The following is a 21,976-nucleotide window of genomic DNA, read 5'->3' as shown; positions in this document are numbered from 1 at the left end:
CAGCCAACCCGCATTGCTGCAGCATTGGTCTCCATGAGCCGAAATGTTGGCGCAATTCCTACAGAAGTGGTGAAAATGAATGACCCTGACAGTACACGTGAACGACCAGGGAAAACATCAAAGCCTGTGGCCGGGCCCTGGTGTGCCACAGCAATTACATGTGTAACACCCACATGGGGCACAGGGAGTGCTGTCCCAACCCACGCCTCTATAAAACATCTGTACTTGTTGCTATAGAAGTCGTGCATCCTTTCTCTTAGAATGCACTAAGCTCTCCCTGTTTACCTGCCCACCAGCCCAGTGGCTGGTGCGCCCAGAGGGGTGAGCTCCAGCAACACAATGATGCATGGCTGCACATCATAGCCTGATGAATAAGAGGGTCCTCTGGAAAATACCAGCAAAGAATTGCTGTTATTTTAAATTTTACCAAATGCACCTATACTATGGAGACAGGCTGAGAGAGTTGGGCTTGTTCAGCCTGGAGAAGGGTCCAGGTCTAAACGGGAGGCCTTAGAGCAGCTTCCAGTGCTTAAAGGGGCTACAAAGAAAGCAGAAGAGGGGCTTTGAACAAGGGCCTGTAGGGACAGGACAAGAGGGAATGGCTTTAAACTGACAAACACCCCTGCTTCTTTCACAATAAAACTGCTTTCAGCAGCTTCAGCATGGGCTACAGACTCAAAGGCCAAAGCAGGTGAGAAGGGATGGCTGGAGGGCTCAGGGCAGGACCAACCTCATGGCTGGAGAAGGTCGCTCTGCTTGCGTTTACTCACCAGAGGTCATAAAATTACCGTGCTTAGAACCCACTGCAGCTCCTGGGCAGCTGTTGGCTTCCAGCCCACATCACCCTGACGCACTGAAACCTCAGCCCGTGAGTCAGATGGTGGCTTGCAAAAGGTTTGTGCAACCTTATCTCGGATGCCCCCGCTGCCCCGGGGCGTGCTCTGGGGCTACTTGTAGCAGCGAAAGAGCTTCCGCAAACAAGGAAAGCGGGAGGAGCTCCGGGCGGCTGGAGCCTCCCCGGCACTGAGAAGCCGGCACCGGGACACAGCACGGTGAGGGCACCATGGGAAGGGGAGAGCAGGGCTTGTGCTGAGCTATGGGCTTGTGGGAATGGCACAAGGAGGCTGCCGGAAGGTTTTAATCTTGTCCCTGCAAAGCTTGTTTCTGTTCTTTGGACGAGGACGTGGATCACTGGGGTTTTGTAAAGCAGTGGTGGGAGGCCAGAGGGGAAGGGCGGAGCTGGGGGTGTTTTGGTTTGTGTTTTTTAAGGAGATCAGAGGAAATGCTTGAGCTCGATCAAGAAGGGGGTTAATCAAATGGTCCTTGCTGATAGCTGGGAAAGCAGGAATCCAAATGAAGCCTGCAACCCAGGTCAGCAAAAGCTGCTCCATGCTCTCTCATGCTTGTGCCCACAGCTGTGCCAGCACGCTGCCCATCTCCCCCTGTCCCTGGGGGTTCAGTGGTGCCCCGTGAGCTCAACCTGCCGTGACCCCACCATCCAGCCATGCTGTGCTTCCTCTGAAAGAGCATCTCCTTCCAGGTGCTCCTCGTCTTCTTCTTTGTCTTCCTCCTCGTCGCCGACTACATGAAGCGCAGAAAGCCGAAGCACTTCCCTCCCAGCCCCTTCTCCCTCCCCTTTCTGGGGCACCTCCACCTGATGAACCCCAGCAATCCCCAAGCCATGGTGCAGAAGGTACAAGGGATGTGGGCACCTCGAGGAAGGGGATGGAGAAGATTGGAGCTATGCATCCTTTGCAGTGTGGGGAAGGGGTTAACCAAAAACCCCATGGCCCATGAGGACTCAGAGGAGCAAAACCCAGGGCAGGCAGGAGGTTTGCCCTCAGTCAGCAGCAATGTGTATGAAGTGTGCCTGGCTACGAGGAGGGGGGGGCAAGTGTGGAGTGATCCTTTGGGCAAAGGGCATGACTCGATACCACGGGTGCAGCCTCAGCAGTAGGAGATCCACAGGTCTGACCAGGGATTGGAAGGGTGTTTGGGAAGGGAGTGAAAGAAAAGCTGGAAAAACACGGGAGTGAAAAATCAAACCTGGAGAGTTTCACTTGATTTATGGCCAATTAACACCAATTCCTGATCAGTAATTCAGGACAAGAGGAAATAAGAAGAGACAATACGCAGGGAAGCAGACACTTGTGCAAACATGCCGTCTCCCCCCCGTCTCTCAGTTTCCCTTATTCTCACCCGTGTGCCCTGCCAGGGCTGTCCCTGTCCCAACAGACACATTCACTGCCAATGAAACCCCTTTTCTTTATTTCACACCCCTTCCCAGCTTACTGAAAAATATGGGGACATCTTCAGCTTGCAGATGGGAGAGGTAACGTTTGTGTGCATAAGTGGGCTGCGTATGATTAAGGAAGTTCTTATAAACCAAGCGGAAAACTTCATGGATCGCCCTGAAATTCCCATCGACAAGGAGATCTTCAGCCACTTGGGTGAGTTATCCCTCAGGTCAAAGCATTGGTCCTGCAGAGGTCCAAGACAGCTGAGATAAGGGAGAGCCCTGAAGCTTTCTCCCCTTGGTGGAGGGATCTGCCTTGGCTCATGGTGGGGTGTTCCTGCCAGGACTGATCTCCTCCAATGGGCACTTGTGGAAGCAGCAGAGGAGGTTCACCTTGACCACCCTCCGAAACTTTGGCTTGGGGAAGAGGAGCCTGGAGGAACGTATCCAGGAGGAGTGCCGATGCCTTGTGGATGCATTTGGGGAAGAACAGGGTGAGTGCCGTAACCTTCATAAGCTGTGCTGAAGGCAGGAACTGGTATGGCCCATTAGCATTTCATGCATGATTCACCGTATACTGAAAAATACCTCGCTTCACAAGCAATGCTAGCACCCTGCCATCTCCCTTTTGCAGGTGCTTTGCCTACAAACAGACTATTGAACACAGCTATGTAACACCCCAAGTGTAATTCAAGCCCACCTTCCACCTACTGGTCTCCTGAGATCCCTGGAAAATCCCGTGTGTGTAAACACCAGTGTTTCCAATGAATTCAAATGATGTCCGCTCTGCTTTGCACAGGAAACAAACGTCTTCACTGTCCGATTGAACTGAGGCCACTGGAGCTGCCAGGCCAAGCTTGGCCAGCTCCTGGCGGCAGCAAAGCCGGGAGAGCAGTGACACAGGAATGGTGCCCATCAAGGTTCCACTGTCCTGGGGTTAAAGCCACAACAGCCACTCATTTCACTCATATTTATTTAATATCTTACCTCTGACAACTGTGTTTTCTTCTATTTCTGTGAAGCCTGGAAGTGAATCGATCATTCCCTTTTCCTTCCCCAGGGAATCCTTTCAACCCTCAGTATAAAATCACTAACGCTGTTGCAAACGTCATCTGCTCTGTCACCTTTGGCAATCGATTTGACTACCACGATGAGGAGTTCCAAAAACTGCTGCAGCTGTTGAACGAGACATTGCTTCTCCATGGGACCATCATGAGCCAGGTAGAGCCCTCCTGCCACCAACACGGATGGTGTGCAGTTCTGCAGGGCCATAGTTTCTTCTCTGGAGTCAACCTCTATACCCGTATCATTTGCACCACCAAATGTTGTTGCCGTTCCCTCTTCCATTGCACGGGGTTAGATTTGCCTGTAACTTCTTCCTGCCTTATTTTCAAGCTGTGCATGTTCATGTTGCTCTCTTTCGCCCCACATCACCTTTCCTGCCCATCAATTGCCAACCTGCCTGCTGTAACACTGGGTAATGCACAAGTCACCCTGTAAGAGGAATACCAACCCCCTGTAATGCTCTTCTGGAGCCAAGCTATTTCCACCAACTCTAGTCATTTATTAAGCGTGACCTTGCGGGCTCCTCAAGTTTTGATAACAGAAGGGGGTTTTTTCAGTCATTTATTAAATGTGCCTTTCTCCTTTTGTGTCCAAAGCTGTACAACTCTTTCCCGTCTATAGTAAAGTTCTTGCCTGGATCCCACCAAACCATTTTTAAAAACTGGAAGTTGATGAAGAGTTTTGCGCAATACAAAAATGACAAACACAAGGAGGATCGGAACCCCTCGGAGAGCCGGGACTTCATTGACAGCTACCTGCAGGAGATGGCCAAGGTCAGCAATGCAGAGCAAGCCCTTCTGCAATTGGGCTTAGAAATCATGAGGGATGAGAAATCCTAGAATGGTTTGGGTTGGAAAAGACCTCTAAGATCATCCAGTTCCTATCCCCTGCCACGGGCAGGGACACCTCACACTAGACCATGTCGCCCAAGGCTCTGTCCAACCTGGCCTTGAGCACTGCCAGGGATGGAGCATTTACCACTTCTTCAGCCAATCTGTTCCAGTGCCTCCCCACCCTCACATAAGGAACTTCCTCCTTATATCTAACCTGAGCTTCCTCTATATAAACTTAAACCCATTGCCCCTTGTCCTATCGGTACTGTCCCTGATGAAGGAGTCCAAATTCTACATCTGAGGTGCCTGTGTGGCCATTTATGAGTTTAGGTTGGACGTCAAGTTCATGGTACCCGTCAGTGGGACAGAGGTGCAGGGGGTCAGCAGCTCTGCCAAAATCCTTGGGACTGGCTTGGACTAAACCTGGTGTCAGGACAGCTCTCGCTGTTCGTGCAGCACTATCTGTCTCACCTTTTTGTGCAGGACGATGCCAGCGGCAGCTTACAAGAGGAAAACCTCGTGGCCTGCACACTTGACCTGCTGTTAGCTGGGACGGAGACCACTTCCACAACCATCCGCTGGGCTCTGCTCTTTATGGCCAAATACCCAGAAATTCAAGGTACAATTAGCAAAAGCTCAGTGTTTTTCCTTGCTTTTAGTGCTGACACCTTCATGAGAGACTCTTTTTTTAAGAGGAAAACTTGGGAACCCCCCCGCACCCACATAAAAGAGGTGCAAATGGCAGCAGGTTGGTCCTTGGGGGACCCTCACAGCAACCACCTTGTGTTGTTCCAAGGGTATTTTTTCTTGGACCTTGGCTGATCCCTGCTCTTTCCCACCAGCCCGTGTGCAAGCAGAGATCGATGCGGTCATCGGACAGGCACGGCAGCCAGCCCTGCAAGACAGAAACAACATGCCCTACACCAACGCCGTCATCCACGAAGTGCAGAGGAAAGGCAACATCATTCCGTTCAATGTGCCAAGGCTGACAACGAAGGACACCTTTGTGGATGGCTTCCTCATACCAAAGGTAACCCTGCTCCTGAGCGCTGAGACTTCAGCAAGCAACTCCCAGCTCCCCAGGCACGATTCCCCAGGGCACAGCCATGGCATCTCTGTCTTGTCCAGAGTTCACTCCCGGTGAACACCTATTTTTGCCATCCAGGCAATGTTTGCTAGCACGTTGAATGATACAGAGCACTGCGGGCAACGCTCTCCCCAGAAACACCATCACAGCCCTTATTCCATCTCATGCCGCTATTACAGGAACTTCGACTCAAGGTTACAGCAGATAAAATTGATGCTGATAAGGGAGAATTGAGGGTGTATAATCATTGAACCTCGGAACGGACAAGAAGTAGGAAAAACAGCCCGTGCAGGGGGCTGTTGGACAAGTAACTGCAGCATAATTGGACTACGGCTGTTCTTCATGGAGAGGAGACTGGAAGATAAAAATGCTCCTCCTCCTGTCAGCAACAGGAAAAGTGCAATTTGTTTTTCTTTTTCTCCTCTCAAGGCACTATTATGGTGACAAGTTTAACCTCTGTGATGTTTGACAAGAACGTGTGGGAAACCCCTGACGCTTTTAACCCTGGGCATTTCCTGAAGGATGGTCAGTTCTGGAAAAGCGAGTATTTTATGCCATTTTCTATAGGTAAGATCTGCTGGACTGTGATGTTTCTGTGCTGAGGCAGTGGGGTGGGGCTTCCAGCTACACAGTAGAGACATAGAGGAAAATAGCAACGGAAGGGGCAGCCATTGGCTGCACACTGGGAGGTGCCACGCAAGCAGTGCTGATGTGGCCACAGCAAAGCATCGCGTCTACACTGGGCGCTTTCTTGTCCCTCTTCACATGCGCAGAGATGAGGATGAATAAAAGACCATAAAAATGCCAGACACCCTAGAAACACCTTCACTGACGCTAGAGCATCACCTTGTGCTCCATCTCCCACATGGCTGGGTTCTCTTAGGGACTCCACTGTTACCAGTGCAGGGTGCCCCAGCCAAGAGCTTCCCCACAGCCATTGCTTTTAGCGCCCCTGTTTTCCATAGCAGCATCACACACCTTCCCTGGTAGCTCTCTTTGGCATAGCTCATACAAGCCACTTCTCCTAGCATGGACATATCCAGACCATGCGTGTCACCACAGCTTATCCAAGCATGGGAGGATACAATGCATATTCAGTTACACACACATGCCCTTGCAAAGTCATTCAATGCAGGGGGGCAGCCAATGCTTTAACACAAACACCATTATTGGGTTGCCCAGTTTGGGCTGCAAAACTCATCCTGGGAAGGGGGTAACAGAGCTGGACCATAGTCCTAATGGAAGGCAGAGGCCTTTTCATCAGCCAGTACCGGGGGGTGGAGTAGATGACCTTTGAGTGTCCCTTCCATCCCAAACTATTGTATGATTCTATGATGCAGCTGTCCCCACAGGGAAGCGTTCCTGCCTGGGTGAGGTGCTGGCCCGCGCCGAGCTCTTCCTCTTCTTCACGTCCCTGCTCCAGAAATTCACCTTCCAGGCACCCCCAGACACCAGGCTCAGCCTCAAGGTCCAGCTGGGCATCACAGTGGCCCCGCAGCCCTACAAGATCTGTGCCGTGCCTCGGTAGGGAAGCCTTGGCTGCTGTCCTCACGGGGAAAAGCCTTTGGCAGGGATGAGCCTTCAGCAGCTCCCCTGGGTGGTGGCAACAGCTGCCTGCTTCCTGTTTGTTTCTCTTCAAGCAATTGCAGAATCATTTCTTTTACAAGCGGACCTCGCACTCTGTATCGCATGAGAAAGGTGATCGGCCTGGGATCTGCCAGGGCGCTTCTAGGCTTGCACTATGGCACTGTAAAGGAATGGGGGGCCTGGGGCTTCCCTCATTTTATGATGGATGGCCACGCTTCACAGGGGCAAGAGAACGGACAACATTTCAGATGTTGCAGTGTTCAGGCTGTGGCTGTGTATGATGGAAGAGCAGAACCACCCTTGTTTTATAACATTAATACGGGTATTAATTGCTAAGATATTTTGGTTTTGTTACCACTGACAAGTAATCCATTTGAATGAAAAGTCACTCTGTAACATCTCTCTCTCATGCATCAATAAATCCTTACTACAACATTTCTGTCATGAAGCATTCTGCAAAGTGCAGACGAATACTGGCTGTAGCCTTCAGCCATGCCCCAGGTTTCAGGGCAGGGGATAGCAGGGGGGACTGCAAGCCCACCCGGGCAGAGGCAGCAGCACAGCAGCCAACCCGCATTGCTGCAGCATTGGTCTCCATGAGCCGAAATGTTGGCGCAATTCCTACAGAAGTGGTGAAAATGAATGACCCTGACAGTACACGTGAACGACCAGGGAAAACATCAAAGCCTGTGGCCGGGCCCTGGTGTGCCACAGCAATTACATGTGTAACACCCACATGGGGCACAGGGAGTGCTGTCCCAACCCACGCCTCTATAAAACATCTGTACTTGTTGCTATAGAAGTCGTGCATCCTTTCTCTTAGAATGCACTAAGCTCTCCCTGTTTACCTGCCCACCAGCCCAGTGGCTGGTGCGCCCAGAGGGGTGAGCTCCAGCAACACAATGATGCATGGCTGCACATCATAGCCTGATGAATAAGAGGGTCCTCTGGAAAATACCAGCAAAGAATTGCTGTTATTTTAAATTTTACCAAATGCACCTATACTATGGAGACAGGCTGAGAGAGTTGGGCTTGTTCAGCCTGGAGAAGGGTCCAGGTCTAAACGGGAGGCCTTAGAGCAGCTTCCAGTGCTTAAAGGGGCTACAAAGAAAGCAGAAGAGGGGCTTTGAACAAGGGCCTGTAGGGACAGGACAAGAGGGAATGGCTTTAAACTGACAAACACCCCTGCTTCTTTCACAATAAAACTGCTTTCAGCAGCTTCAGCATGGGCTACAGACTCAAAGGCCAAAGCAGGTGAGAAGGGATGGCTGGAGGGCTCAGGGCAGGACCAACCTCATGGCTGGAGAAGGTCGCTCTGCTTGCGTTTACTCACCAGAGGTCATAAAATTACCGTGCTTAGAACCCACTGCAGCTCCTGGGCAGCTGTTGGCTTCCAGCCCACATCACCCTGACGCACTGAAACCTCAGCCCGTGAGTCAGATGGTGGCTTGCAAAAGGTTTGTGCAACCTTATCTCGGATGCCCCCGCTGCCCCGGGGCGTGCTCTGGGGCTACTTGTAGCAGCGAAAGAGCTTCCGCAAACAAGGAAAGCGGGAGGAGCTCCGGGCGGCTGGAGCCTCCCCGGCACTGAGCAGCCGGCACCGGGACACAGCACGGTGAGGGCACCATGGGAAGGGGAGAGCAGGGCTTGTGCTGAGCTATGGGCTTGTGGGAATGGCACAAGGAGGCTGCCGGAAGGTTTTAATCTTGTCCCTGCAAAGCTTGTTTCTGTTCTTTGGACGAGGACGTGGATCACTGGGGTTTTGTAAAGCAGTGGTGGGAGGCCAGAGGGGAAGGGCGGAGCTGGGGGTGTTTTGGTTTGTGTTTTTTAAGGAGATCAGAGGAAATGCTTGAGCTCGATCAAGAAGGGGGTTAATCAAATGGTCCTTGCTGATAGCTGGGAAAGCAGGAATCCAAACGAAGCCTGCAACCCAGGTCAGCAAAAGCTGCTCCATGCTCTCTCGTGCTTGTGCCCACAGCTGTGCCAGCAAGCTGCCCATCTCCCCCTGTCCCTGGGGGTTCAGTGGTGCCCCGTGAGCTCAACCTGCCGTGACCCCACCATCCAGCCATGCTGTGCTTCCTCTGGGAGAGCATCTCCTTCCAGATGCTCCTCGTCTTCTTCTTTGTCTTCCTCCTCGTCGCCGACTACATGAAGCGCAGAAAGCCGAAGCACTTCCCTCCCAGCCCCTTCTCCCTCCCCTTTCTGGGGCACCTCCACCTGATGAACCCCAGCAATCCCCAAGCCATGGTGCAGAAGGTACAAGGGATGTGGGCACCTCGAGGAAGGGGATGGAGAAGATTGGAGCTATGCATCCTTTGCAGTGTGGGGAAGGGGTTAACCAAAAATCCCATGGCCCATGAGGACTCAGAGGAGCAAAACCCAGGGCAGGCAGGAGGTTTGCCCTCAGTCAGCAGCAATGTGTATGAAGTGTGCCTGGGTACGAGGAGGGGGGGGCAAGTGTGGAGTGATCCTTTGGGCAAAGGGCATGACTTGATACCACAGGTGCAGCCTCAGCAGTAGGAGATCCACAGGTCTGACCAGGGATTGGAAGGGTGTTTGGGAAGGGAGTGAAAGAAAAGCTGGAAAAACACGGGAGTGAAAAATCAAACCTGGAGAGTTTCACTTGATTTATGGCCAATTAACACCAATTCCTGATCAGTAATTCAGGACAAGAGGAAATAAGAAGAGACAATACGCAGGGAAGCAGACACTTGTGCAAACATGCCGTCTCACCCCCGTCTCTCAGTTTCCCTTATTCTCACCCGTGTGCCCTGCCAGGGCTGTCCCTGTCCCAACAGACACATTCACTGCCAATGAAACCCCTTTTCTTTATTTCACACCCCTTCCCAGCTTACTGAAAAATATGGGGACATCTTCAGCTTGCAGATGGGAGAGGTAACGTTTGTGTGCATAAGTGGGCTGCGTATGATTAAGGAAGTTCTTATAAACCAAGCGGAAAACTTCATGGATCGCCCTGAAATTCCCATCGACAAGGAGATCTTCAGCCACTTGGGTGAGTTATCCCTCAGGTCAAAGCATTGGTCCTGCAGAGGTCCAAGACAGCTGAGATAAGGGAGAGCCCTGAAGCTTTCTCCCCTTGGTGGAGGGATCTGCCTTGGCTCATGGTGGGGTGTTCCTGCCAGGACTGATCTCCTCCAATGGGCACTTGTGGAAGCAGCAGAGGAGGTTCACCTTGACCACCCTCCGAAACTTTGGCTTGGGGAAGAGGAGCCTGGAGGAGCGCATCCAGGAGGAGTGCCGATGCCTTGTGGATGCATTTGGGGAAGAACAGGGTGAGTGCCGTAACCTTCATAAGCTGTGCTGAAGGCAGGAACTGGTATGGCCCATTAGCATTTCATGCATGATTCACCGTATACTGAAAAATACCTCGCTTCGCAAGCAATGCTACCACCCTGCCATCTCCCTTTTGCAGGTGCTTTGCCTACAAACAGACTATTGAACACAGCTATGTAACACCCCAAGTGTAATTCAAGCCCACCTTCCACCTACTGGTCTCCTGAGATCCCTGGAAAATCCCGTGTGTGTAAACACCAGTGTTTCCAATGAATTCAAATGATGTCCGCTCTGCTTTGCACAGTAAACAAACGTCTTCACTGTCCGATTGAACTGAGACCACCGGAGCTGCCAGGCCAAGCTTGGCCAGCTCCTGGCGGCAGCAAAGCCGGGAGAGCAGTGACACAGGAATGGTGCCCATCAAGGTTCCACTGTCCTGGGGTTAAAGCCACAACAGCCACTCATTTCACTCATATTTATTTAATATCTTACCGCTGACAACTGTGTTTTCTTCTATTTCTGTGAAGCCTGGAAGTGAATCGATCATTCCCTTTTCCTTCCCCAGGGAATCCTTTCAACCCTCAGTATAAAATCACTAACGCTGTTGCAAACGTCATCTGCTCTGTCACCTTTGGCAATCGATTTGACTACCACGATGAGGAGTTCCAAAAACTGCTGCAGCTGTTGAACGAGACATTGCTTCTCCATGGGACCATCATGAGCCAGGTAGAGCCCTCCTGCCACCAACACGGATGGTGTGCAGTTCTGCAGGGCCATAGTTTCTTCTCTGGAGTCAACCTCTATACCCGTATCATTTGCACCACCAAATGTTATTGCCGTTCCCTCTTCCATTGCACGGGGTTAGATTTGCCTGTAACTTCTTCCTGCCTTATTTTCAAGCTGTGCATGTTCATGTTGCTCTCTTTCGCCCCACATCACCTTTCCTGCCCATCGACTGCCAACCTGCCTGCTGTAACACTGGGTAATGCACAAGTCACCCTGTAAGAGGAATACCAACCCCCTGTAATGCTCTTCTGGAGCCAAGCTATTTCCACCAACTCTAGTCATTTATTAAGCGTGACCTTGCGGGCTCCTCAAGTTTTGATAACAGAAGGGGGTTTTTTCAGTCATTTATTAAATGTGCCTTTCTCCTTTTGTGTCCAAAGCTGTACAACTCTTTCCCGTCTATAGTAAAGTTCTTGCCTGGATCCCACCAAACCATTTTTAAAAACTGGAAGTTGATGAAGAGTTTTGCGCAAAAGAAAATTGACAAACACAAGGAGGATCGGAACCCCTCGGAGAGCCGGGACTTCATCGACAGCTACCTGCAGGAGATGGCCAAGGTCAGCAATGCAGAGCAAGCCCTTCTGCAATTGGGCTTAGAAATCATGAGGGATGAGAAATCCTAGAATGGTTTGGGTTGGAAAAGACCTCTAAGATCATCCAGTTCCTATCCCCTGCCACGGGCAGGGACACCTCACACTAGACCATGTCGCCCAAGGCTCTGTCCAACCTGGCCTTGAGCACTGCCAGGGATGGAGCATTTACCACTTCTTCAGCCAATCTGTTCCAGTGCCTCCCCACCCTCACATAAGGAACTTCCTCCTTATATCTAACCTGAGCTTCCTCTATATAAACTTAAACCCATTGCCCCTTGTCCTATCGGTACTGTCCCTGATGAAGGAGTCCAAATTCTACATCTGAGGCGCCTGTGTGGGCATTTATGAGTTTAGGTTGGACGTCAAATTCATGGTACCCGTCAGTGGGACAGAGGTGCAGGGGGTCAGCAGCTCTGCCAAAATCCTTGGGACTGGCTTGGACTAAACCTGGTGTCAGGACAGCCCTCGCTGTTCGTGCAGCACTATCTGTCTCACCTTTTTGTGCAGGACGATGCCAGCGGCAGCTTACAAGAGGAAAACCTCGTGGCCTGCACACTTGACCTGCTGTTAGCTGGGACGGAGACCACTTCCACAACCATCCGCTGGGCTCTGCTCTTTATGGCCAAATACCCAGAAATTCAAGGTACAATTAGCAAAAGCTCAGTGTTTTTCCTTGCTTTTAGTGCTGACACCTTCATGAGAGACTCTTTTTTTAAGAGGAAAAAGTGGGAGCCCCCCTGCACCCACATAAAAGAGGTGCAAATGGCAGCAGGTTGGTCCTTGGGGGACCCTCACAGCAACCACCTTGTGTTGTTCCAAGGGTATTTTTTCTTGGACCTTGGCTGATCCCTGCTCTTTCCCACCAGCCCGTGTGCAAGCAGAGATCGATGCGGTCATCGGACAGGCACGGCAGCCAGCCCTGCAAGACAGAAACAACATGCCCTACACCAACGCCGTCATCCACGAAGTGCAGAGGAAAGGCAACATCATCCCGTTCAATGTGCCAAGGCTGACAACGAAGGACACCTTTGTGGATGGCTTCCTCATACCAAAGGTAACCCTGCTCCTGAGCGCTGAGGCTTCAGCAAGCAACTCCCAGCTCCCCAGGCACGATTCCCCAGGGCACAGCCATGGCATCTCTGTCTTGTCCAGAGTTCACTCCCGGTGAACACTTATTTTTGCCATCCAGGCAATGTTTGCTAGCACGTTGAATGATACAGAGCACTGCGGGCAACGCTCTCCCCAGAAACGCCATCACAGCCCTTATTCCATCTCATGCCGCTATTACAGGAACTTTGACTCAAGGTTACAGCAGATAAAAACGATGCTGATAAGGGAAAATTGAGGGCATATAATCATTGTACCTCGGAACAGACAAGAAGTAGGAAAAACAGCCCGTGCAGGGGGGTGTTGGACAAGTAACTGCAGCATAATTGGACTACGGCTGTTCTTCATGGAGAAGAGACTGGAAGATTAAAATGCTCCTCCTCCCGTCAGCAACAGAAAAAGTGGTATTTGTTTTTCTTGTTCTCCTTTTAGGGCACTATTATGATTACAAATTTAACCTCTGTGATGTTTGACAAGAACGTGTGGGAAACCCCTGACGCTTTTAACCCTGGGCATTTCCTGAAGGATGGTCAGTTCTGGAAAAGCGAGTATTTTATGCCATTTTCTATAGGTAAGATCTGCTGGACTGTGATGTTTCTGTGCTGAGGCGGTGGGGTGGGGCTTCCAACTGCACAGTGGAGACATAGAGGAAAATAGCAACGGAAGGGGCAGCCATTGGCTGCACACTGGGAGGTGCCACGCAAGCAGTGCTGATGTGGCCACACCAAAGCATTGCGTCTACACTGGGCCCTTTCTTGTCCCTCTTCACATGCGCAGAGATGAGGATGAATAAAAGACCATAAAATGCCAGACACCCTAGAAACACCTTCACTGAGGCAAGAGCATCACCTTGTGCTCCGTCTCCCACATGGCTGGGTTCTCTTAGGGACTCCACTGTTACCAGTGCAGGGTGCCCCAGCCAAGAGCTTCCCCACAGCCATTGCTTTTAGCGCCCCTGTTTTCCATAGCAGCATCACACACCTTCCCTGGTAGCTCTCTTTGGCATAACTCATACAAGCCACTTCTCCTAGCATGGACATATCCAGACCATGTGTGTCACCACAGCTTATCCAAGCATGGGAGGATACAATGCATATACAGTTACACACACATGCCCTCGCAAAGTCATTCAATGCAGGGGGGCAGCCGATGCTTTAACGCAAACACCATTATTGGGTTGCCCAGTTTGGGCTGCAAAACTCATCCTGGGAAGGGGGTAACCCAGCTGGACCATAGTCCAAGTGGAAGGCAGAGGCTTTTTCATCAGCCAGCACCTGGGGGTGGAGTAGATGACCTTTGAGTGTCCCTTGCAACCCAAACTATTGTATGATTCTATGATGCTGCTGTCTCCACAGGGAAGCGTTCCTGCCTGGGTGAGGTGCTGGCCCGCGCCGAGCTCTTCCTCTTCTTCACGTCCCTGCTCCAGAAATTCACCTTCCAGGCACCCCCAGACACCACGCTTAGCCTCGAGCTCCAGCTGGGCATCACAGTGGCCCCGCAGCCCTACAAGATCTGTGCCGTGCCTCGGTAGGGAAGCCTTGGCTGCTGTCCTCACTGGGAAAAGCCTTTGGCAGGGATGAGCCTTCAGCAGCTCCCCTGGGTGGTGGCAACAGCTGCCTGCTTCCTGTTTGTTTCTCTTCAAGCAATTGCAGAATCATTTCTTTTACAAGCGGACCTCGCACTCTGTATCGCATGAGAAAGGTGATCAGCCTGGGATCTGCCAGGGCGCTTCTAGGCTTGCACTATGGCACTGTAAAGGAATGGGGGGCCTGGGGCTTCCCTCATTTTATGATGGATGGCCACGCTTCACAGGGGCAAGAGAACGGACAACATTTCAGATGTTGCAGTGTTCAGGCTGTGGCTGTGTATGATGGAAGAGCAGAACCACCCTTGTTTTATAACATTAATACGGGTATTAATTGCTAAGATATTTTGGTTTTGTTACCACTGACAAGTAATCCATTTGAATGAAAAGTCACTCTGTAACATCCCTCTCTCATGCATCAATAAATCCTTACTACAACATTTCTGTCATGAAGCATTCTCCAAAGTGAAGATGAACACTGGCTGTAGCCTTCAGCCAGGCCCCAGGTTTCAGGGCAGGGGATAGCATGGGGACTGCAAGCCCACCCGGGCAGAGGCAGCAGCACAGCAGCCAACCCGCACTGCTGCAGCATTGGTCTCCATGAGCCGAAATGTTGGCGCAATTCCTACAGAAGTGGTGAAAATGAATGACCCTGACAGTACACGTGAACGACCAGGGAAAACATCAAAGCCTGTGGCCGGGCCCTGGTGTGCCACAGCAATTACATGTGTAACACCCACATGGGGCACAGGGAGTGCTGTCCCAACCCACGCCTCTATAAAACATCTGTACTTGTTGCTATAGAAGTCGTGCATCCTTTCTCTTAGAATGCACTAAGCTCTCCCTGTTTACCTGCCCACCAGCCCAGTGGCTGGTGCGCCCGCAGGGGTGAGCTCCAGCAACACAATGATGCATGGCTGCACATCATAGCCTGATGAATAAGAGGGTCCTCTGGAAAATACCAGCAAAGAATTGCTGTTATTTTAAATTTTACCAAATGCACCTATACTATGGAGGCAGGCTGAGAGAGTTGGGCTTGTTCAGCCTGGAGAAGGGTCCAGGTCTAAAGGGGAGGCCTTAGAGCAGCTTCCAGTGCTTAAAGGGGCTACAAAGAAAGCAGAAGAGGGGCTTTGAACAAGGGCCTGTAGGGACAGGACAAGAGGGAATGGCTTTAAACTGACAAACACCCCTGCTTCTTTCACAATAAAACTGCTTTCAGCAGCTTCAGCATGGGCTACAGACTCAAAGGCCAAAGCAGGTGAGAAGGGATGGCTGGAGGGCTCAGGGCAGGACCAACCTCATGGCTGGAGAAGGTCGCTCTGCTTGCGTTTACTCACCAGAGGTCATAAAATTACCGTGCTTAGAACCCACTGCAGCTCCTGGGCAGCTGTTGGCTTCCAGCCCACATCACCCTGACGCACTGAAACCTCAGCCCGTGAGTCAGATGGTGGCTTGCAAAAGGTTTGTGCAACCTTATCTCGGATGCCCCCGCTGCCCCGGGGCGTGCTCTGGGGCTACTTGTAGCAGCGAAAGAGCTTCCGCAAACAAGGAAAGCGGGAGGAGCTCCGGGCGGCTGGAGCCTCCCCGGCACTGAGCAGCCGGCACCGGGACACAGCACGGTGAGGGCACCATGGGAAGGGGAGAGCAGGGCTTGTGCTGAGCTATGGGCTTGTGGGAATGGCACAAGGAGGCTGCCGGAAGGTTTTAATCTTGTCCCTGCAAAGCTTGTTTCTGTTCTTTGGACGAGGACGTGGATCACTGGGGTTTTGTAAAGCAGTGGTGGGAGGCCAGAGGGGAAGGGCGGAGCTGGGGGTGTTTTGGTTTGTGTTTTTTAAGGAGATCAGAGGAAATGCTTGAGCTCGATCAAGAAGGGGGTTAATCAAATGGTCCTTGCTGATAGCTGGGAAAGCAGGAATCCAAACGAAGCCTGCAACCCAGGTCAGCAAAAGCTGCTCCATGCTCTCTCATGTTTGTGCCCACAGCTGTGCCAGCACGCTGCCCATCTCCCCCTGTCCCTGGGGGTTCAGTGGTGCCCCGTGAGCTCAACCTGCCGTGACCCCACCATCCAGCCATGCTGTGCTTCCTCTGGGAGAGCATCTCCTTCCAGATGCTCCTCGTCTTCTTCTTTGTCTTCCTCCTCGTCGCCGACTACATGAAGCGCAGAAAGCCGAAGCACTTCCCTCCCAGCCCCTTCTCCCTCCCCTTTCTGGGGCACCTCCACCTGATGAACCCCAGCAATCCCCAAGCCATGGCGCAGAAGGTACAAGGGATGTGGGCACCTCGAGGAAGGGGATGGAGAAGATTGGAGCTATGCATCCTTTGCAGTGTGGGGAAGGGGTTAACCAAAAACCCCATGGCCCATGAGGACTCAGAGGAACAAAACCCAGAGCAGGCAGGAGGTTTGCCCTCAGTCAGCAGCAATGTGTATGAAGTGTGCCTGGGTACGAGGAGGGGGGGGCAAGTGTGGAGTGATCCTTTGGGCAAAGGGCATGACTCGATACCACGGGTGCAGCCGCAGCAGTAGGAGATCCACAGGTCTGACCAGGGATTGGAAGGGTGTTTGGGAAGGGAGTGAAAGAAAAGCTGGAAAAACACGGGAGTGAAAAAATCAAACCTGGAGAGTTTCACTTGATTTATGGCCAATTAACACCAATTCCTGATCAGTAATTCAGGACAAGAGGAAATAAGAAAAGACAATACGCAGGGAAGCAGACACTTGTGCAAACATGCCGTCTCCCCCCCGTCTCTCAGTTTCCCTTATTCTCACCCATGTCCCCTGCCAGGGCTGTCCCTGTCCCAACAGACACATTCACTGCCAATGAAATCCCTTTTCTTTATTTCACACCCCTTCCCAGCTTACTGAAAAATATGGGGACATCTTCAGCTTGCAGATGGGAGAGGCAACGTTTGTGTGCATAAGTGGGCTGCGTATGATTAAGGAAGTTCTTATAAACCAAGCGGAAAACTTCATGGATCGCCCTGAATTTCCTATCAACAAGGACATGTTTAGCAACTTGGGTGAGTTATCCCTCAGGTCAAAGCATTGGTCCTGCAGAGGTCCAAGACAGCTGAGATAAGGGAGAGCCCTGAAGCTTTCTCCCCTTGGTGGAGGGATCTGCCTTGGCTCATGGTGGGGTGTTCCTGCCAGGCCTGATCTCCTCCAATGGGCACTTGTGGAAGCAGCAGAGGAGGTTCACCTTGACCACCCTCCGAAACTTTGGCTTGGGGAAGAGGAGCCTGGAGGAGCGCATCCAGGAGGAGTGCCGATGCCTTGTGGATGCATTTGGGGAAGAACAGGGTGAGTGCTGTAGCCTTCATAAGCTGTGCTGAAGGCAGGAACTGGTATGGCCCATTAGCATTTCATCCATGATTCACCGTATACTGAAAAATACCTCGCTTCACAAGCGACGCTAGCACCCTGCCATCTCCCTTTTGCAGGTGCTTTGCCTCCAAACAGACTATTGAACGCATCTAGGTAACACCCCAAGTGAAATTCAAAGCCCACCTTCCACCTACTGCTTTCCTGAGATCCCTGGAAAATCCCGTGTGTGTAAACACCAGTGTTTCCAATGAATTCAAATGATGTCCGCTCTGCTTTGCACAGGAAACAAACGTCTTCACTATCCGATTGAACTGAGACCACCGGAGCTGCCAGGCCAAGCTTGGCCAGCTCCTGGCAGCAGCAAAGCCGGGAGAGCAGTGACACAGGAATGGTGCCCATCAAAGTTCCACTGTCCTGGGGTTAAAGCCACAACAGCCACTCATTTCACTCATATTTATTTAATATCTTACCTCTGACAACTGTGTTTTCTTCTATTTCTGTGAAGCCTGGAATTGAATCGATCATTCCCTTTTCCTTCCCCAGGGAATCCTTTCAACCCTCAGTATAAAATCAGTAACGCTGTTGCAAACGTCATCTGCTCTGTCACCTTGGGCAATCGATTCGACTACCACGATGAGGAGTTCCAAAAACTGCTGCAGCTGTTGAACGAGACATTGCTTCTCCATGGGACCATCATGAGCCAGGTAGAGCCCTCCTGCCACCAACACGGATGGTGTGCAGTTCTGCACGGACATAGTTTCTTCTCTGGAGTCAACCTCTGTACCCGTATCATTTGCACCACCAAATGTTGTTGCCGTTCCCTCTTCCATTGCACAGGGTTAGATTTGCCTGTAACTTCTTCCTGCCTTATTTTCAAGCTGTGCATGTTCATGTTGCTCTCTTTCGCCCCACATCACCTTTCCTGCCCATCAACTGCCAACCTGCCTGCTGTAACACTGGGTAATGCACAAGTCACTCTGTAAGAGGAGTACCAATCCCCTGTAATGCTCTTCTGGAGCCAAGCTGTTTCACCAATTCTAGTCATTTACTGTGTGGCCTTACAGGCTCCTCAAGTTTTGATAACAGAAGGGGGTTTTTTTCAGTCGTTTATTAAATGTGCCTTTCTCCTTTTGTGTCCAAAGCTGTACAACTCTTTCCCGTCTATAGTAAAGTTCTTGCCTGGATCCCACCAAACCATTTTTAAAAACTGGAAGTGGGTGACAAGTTTTGTGCAAAAGATAATTGACAAACACAAGGAGGATCGGAATCCGTCGGAGAGCCGGGACTTCATCGACAGCTACCTGCAGGAGATGGCCAAGGTCAGCAATGCAGAGCAAGCCCTTCTGCAATTGGGCTTAGAAATCATGAGGGATGAGAAATCCTAGAATGGTTTGGGTTGGAAAGGACCTTTATATCACCCAGTTCTATCCCCTGCCATGGGCAGGGACGCCTCACACTAGACCTTGTTGCCCAAGGGTCTGTCCAACCTGGCCTTGAGCACTGCCAGGGATGGAGCATTTACCCCTTCTTCAGCCAATCTGTTCCAGTGCCTCCCCACCCTCACATAAGGAACTTCCTCCTTATATCTAACCTGAGCTTCCTCTATATAAATTTAAACCCATTGCCCCTTGTCCTATCGGTACTGTCCGTGATGAAGGAGTCCAAATTCTTCATCACAGCTGCCTGTGTGGCCATTTATGAGCTTAGGTTGGACATCAGGTTCATGGTACCCGTCAGTGGGACAGAGGTGCAGGGGGTCAGCAGCTCTGCCAAAATCCTTGGGACTGGCTTGCACTAAACCTGGTGTCAGGACAGCCCTCGCTGTTTGTGCAGCACTATCTGTCTCACCTTTTTGTGCAGGACGATGCCAGCGGCAGCTTACAAGAGGAAAACCTCGTGGTCTGCACACTTGACCTGCTGTTAGCTGGGACGGAGACCACTTCCACAACCATCCGCTGGGCTCTGCTCTTTATGGCCAAATACCCAGAAATTCAAGGTACAATTAGCAAAAGCTCAGTGTTTTTCCTTGCTTTTAGTGCTGACACCTTCATGAGAGACTCTTTTTTTAAGAGGAAAACTTGGGAACCCCCCTGCACCCACATAAAAGAGGTGCAAATGGCAGCAGGTTGGTCCTTGGGGGACCCTCACAGCAACCACCTTGTGCTGTTCCAAGGGTATTTTTTCTTGGACCTTGGCTGATCCCTGCTCTTTCCCACCAGCCCGTGTGCAAGCAGAGATCGATGCGGTCATCGGACAGGGACGGCAGCCAGCCCTGCAAGACAGAAACAACATGCCCTACACCAACGCCGTCATCCACGAAGTGCAGAGGAAAGGCAACATCATCCCATTCAATGTGCCAAGGCTGACAACGAAGGACACCTTCGTGGATGGCTTCCTCATACCAAAGGTAACCCTGCTCCTGAGCGCTGAGACTTCAGCAAGCAACTCCTAGCTCCCCAGGCACGATTCCCCAGGGCACAGCCATGGCATCTCTGTCTTGTCCAGAGTTCACTCCCGGTGAACACCTATTTTTGCCATCCAGGCAATGTTTGCTAGCACGTTGAATGATACAGAGCACTGCGGGCAACGCTCTCCCCAGAAACGCCATCACAGCCCTTATTCCATCTCATGCCGCTATTACAGGAACTTTGACTCAAGGTTACAGCAGATAAAAACGATGCTGATAAGGGAAAATTGAGGGCATATAATCATTGTACCTCGGAACAGACAAGAAGTAGCAAAAACTGCCCGTGCAGAGGGGTGTTGGACAAGTAACTGCAGCATAATTGGACTACGGCTGTTCTTCATGGAGAAGAGACTGGAAGATTAAAATGCTCCTCCTCCCGTCAGCAACAGAGAAAGTGCAATTTGTTTTTCTCCTCTTAGGGCACTATTATGATGGTAAATTTCACCTCTGTGATGTTTGACAAGAACGCATGGGAAACCCCTGACACTTTTAACCCTGGGCATTTCCTGAAGGATGGTCAGTTCTGGAAAAGCGAGTATTTTATGCCATTTTCTATAGGTAAGATCTGCTGGACTGTGATGTTTCTGTGCTGAGGCAGTGGGGTGGGGCTTCCAGCTACACAGTAGAGACATAGAGGAAAATAGCAGCAGAAGGGGCAGACATTGGCTGCATGCTGGGAGGTGCCATGCAAGCAAGTGCTGATGTGGCCACAGCAAAGCATCGCGTCTACACTGGGCCCTTTCTTGTGCCTCTTCACATGCGCAGAGATGAGGATGAATAAAAGACCATAAAATGCCAGACACCCTAGAAACACCTTCATCAAGGCAAGAGCATCACCTTGTGCTCCATCTCCCACATGGCTGGGTTCTCTTAGGGACTCCACTGTTACCAGTGCAGGGTGCCCCAGCCAAGAGCTTCCCCACAGCCATTGCTTTTAGCGCCCCTGTTTTCCATAGCAGCATCACACACCTTCCCTGGTAGCTCTCTTTGGCATAGGCTCATACAAGCCACTTCTCCTAGCATGGACATATCCAGACCATGCGTGTCACCACAGCTTATCCAAGCATGGGAGGATACAATGCATGTTCAGTTACACACACATGCCCTTGCAAAGTCATTCAATGCATATGGGCAGCCGATGCTTTAACACAAACACCATTATTGGGATGCCCAGTTTGGGCTGCAAAACTCATCCTGGGAAGGGGGTAACCCAGCTGGAACATAGTCCTAATGGAAGGCAGAGGCCTTTTCATCAGCCAGCACCGGCGGGTGGAGTAGATGACCTTTGAGTGTCCCTTCCATCCCAAACTATTGTATGATTCTATGATGCGGCTTTCCCCACAGGGAAGCGTTCCTGCCTGGGTGAGGTGCTGGCCCGCGCCGAGCTCTTCCTCTTCTTCACATCCCTGCTCCAGAAATTCACCTTCCAGGCATCCTCAGATGCCATGCTCGGCCTCAAGGTCCAGGTGAGCATCACAGTGGCCCCGCAGCCCTACAAGATCTGTGCCGTGCCTCGGTAGGGAAGCCTTGGCTGCTGTCCTCACTGGGAAAAGCCTTTGGCAGGGATGAGCCTTCAGCAGCTCCCCTGGGTGGTGGCAACAGCTGCCTGCTTCCTGTTTGTTTCTCTTCAAGCACTTGCAGAATCATTTCTTTTACAAGCGGACCTCGCACTCTGTATCGCATGAGAAAGGTGATCGGCCTGGGATCTGCCAGGGCGCTTCTAGGCTTGCACTATGGCACTGTAAAGGAATGGGGGGCCTGGGGCTTCCCTCATTTTATGATGGATGGCCATGCTTCACAGGGGCAAGAGAACAGACAACATTTCAGATGTTGCAGTGTTCAGGCTGTGGCTGTGTATGATGGAAGAGCAGAACCACCCTTGTTTTATAACATTAATACGGGTATTAATTGCTAAGGTATTTTGGTTTTGTTACCACTGACAAGTAATCCATTTGAACGAAAAGTCACTCTGTAACATCTCTCTCTCATGCATCAATAAATCCTTACTACAACA

The 21,976-nt window shown here is 51.3% G+C and overlaps 3 protein-coding genes across 5 annotated transcripts; all 3 read left to right on the top strand.

The window, feature by feature from the left end:
- The first annotated feature begins 799 nt into the window (after positions 1-799).
- Positions 800-7,146, top strand: LOC115611982 (cytochrome P450 2J2-like). Its single transcript, XM_030495732.1, has 10 exons — positions 800-1,052; positions 1,416-1,693; positions 2,288-2,450; positions 2,581-2,730; positions 3,297-3,457; positions 3,898-4,074; positions 4,618-4,753; positions 4,977-5,164; positions 5,650-5,788; positions 6,574-7,146. The coding sequence occupies exons 2-10, from the start codon at positions 1,586-1,588 to the stop codon at positions 6,747-6,749; spliced, it is 1,398 nt and encodes a 465-aa protein (XP_030351592.1). The 5' UTR covers positions 800-1,052; positions 1,416-1,585; the 3' UTR covers positions 6,750-7,146.
- A 1,029-nt stretch (positions 7,147-8,175) lies between these two features.
- Positions 8,176-14,613, top strand: LOC115611485 (cytochrome P450 2J2-like). Its single transcript, XM_030494480.1, has 10 exons — positions 8,176-8,423; positions 8,787-9,064; positions 9,659-9,821; positions 9,952-10,101; positions 10,668-10,828; positions 11,269-11,445; positions 11,989-12,124; positions 12,348-12,535; positions 13,021-13,159; positions 13,944-14,613. Exons 2-10 carry the CDS (start codon positions 8,876-8,878, stop codon positions 14,117-14,119), a joined length of 1,479 nt encoding a protein of 492 aa, XP_030350340.1. The 5' UTR covers positions 8,176-8,423; positions 8,787-8,875; the 3' UTR covers positions 14,120-14,613.
- Positions 14,614-15,518: 905 nt separating this feature from the next.
- On the top strand, positions 15,519-21,976 carry LOC115611484 (cytochrome P450 2J2-like). 3 transcript variants are annotated; one of them, XM_030494477.1, is made up of 11 exons: positions 15,527-15,792; positions 16,156-16,433; positions 17,029-17,191; positions 17,322-17,471; positions 18,039-18,199; positions 18,638-18,814; positions 19,356-19,491; positions 19,715-19,902; positions 20,382-20,520; positions 21,307-21,428; positions 21,595-21,976. In XM_030494477.1, exons 2-11 carry the CDS (start codon positions 16,245-16,247, stop codon positions 21,820-21,822), a joined length of 1,653 nt encoding a protein of 550 aa, XP_030350337.1. In that variant the 5' UTR covers positions 15,527-15,792; positions 16,156-16,244; the 3' UTR covers positions 21,823-21,976. The 3 variants fall into 3 exon arrangements, with proteins under 3 accessions (XP_030350339.1, XP_030350337.1, XP_030350338.1); XM_030494479.1 differs by having other exon boundaries at positions 15,519-15,792; positions 21,307-21,976; XM_030494478.1 differs by lacking the exon at positions 15,527-15,792 and having other exon boundaries at positions 16,016-16,433.

This window comes from Strigops habroptila, chromosome 8 (assembly GCF_004027225.2).
Source record: "Strigops habroptila isolate Jane chromosome 8, bStrHab1.2.pri, whole genome shotgun sequence".
Taxonomy (NCBI): domain Eukaryota; kingdom Metazoa; phylum Chordata; class Aves; order Psittaciformes; family Psittacidae; genus Strigops; species Strigops habroptila.
Note: the sequence above shows the minus strand (reverse complement) of the source record. Positions and strands in the feature narration are given on the sequence as shown.

Bases quoted from the DNA above. Each gene is read 5' to 3' on its own strand.
- LOC115611982 (XM_030495732.1), top strand. From the start codon at position 1,586: ATGAAGCGCAGAAAGCCGAAGCACTTCCCTCCCAGCCCCTTCTCCCTC. The intron at 1,694-2,287 runs GTACAAGGGATG...ACCCCTTCCCAG, and splicing joins CCCAAGCCATGGTGCAGAAG to CTTACTGAAAAATATGGGGA. The intron at 4,754-4,976 runs GTACAATTAGCA...CTTTCCCACCAG, and splicing joins CAAATACCCAGAAATTCAAG to CCCGTGTGCAAGCAGAGATC.
- LOC115611485 (XM_030494480.1), top strand. From the start codon at position 8,876: ATGCTGTGCTTCCTCTGGGAGAGCATCTCCTTCCAGATGCTCCTCGTC. The intron at 9,822-9,951 runs GTGAGTTATCCC...TGTTCCTGCCAG, and splicing joins GGAGATCTTCAGCCACTTGG to GACTGATCTCCTCCAATGGG. The intron at 10,102-10,667 runs GTGAGTGCCGTA...TTCCTTCCCCAG, and splicing joins TGCATTTGGGGAAGAACAGG to GGAATCCTTTCAACCCTCAG.
- LOC115611484 (XM_030494477.1), top strand. From the start codon at position 16,245: ATGCTGTGCTTCCTCTGGGAGAGCATCTCCTTCCAGATGCTCCTCGTC. The intron at 17,192-17,321 runs GTGAGTTATCCC...TGTTCCTGCCAG, and splicing joins GGACATGTTTAGCAACTTGG to GCCTGATCTCCTCCAATGGG. The intron at 19,903-20,381 runs GTAACCCTGCTC...TTCTCCTCTTAG, and splicing joins ATGGCTTCCTCATACCAAAG to GGCACTATTATGATGGTAAA.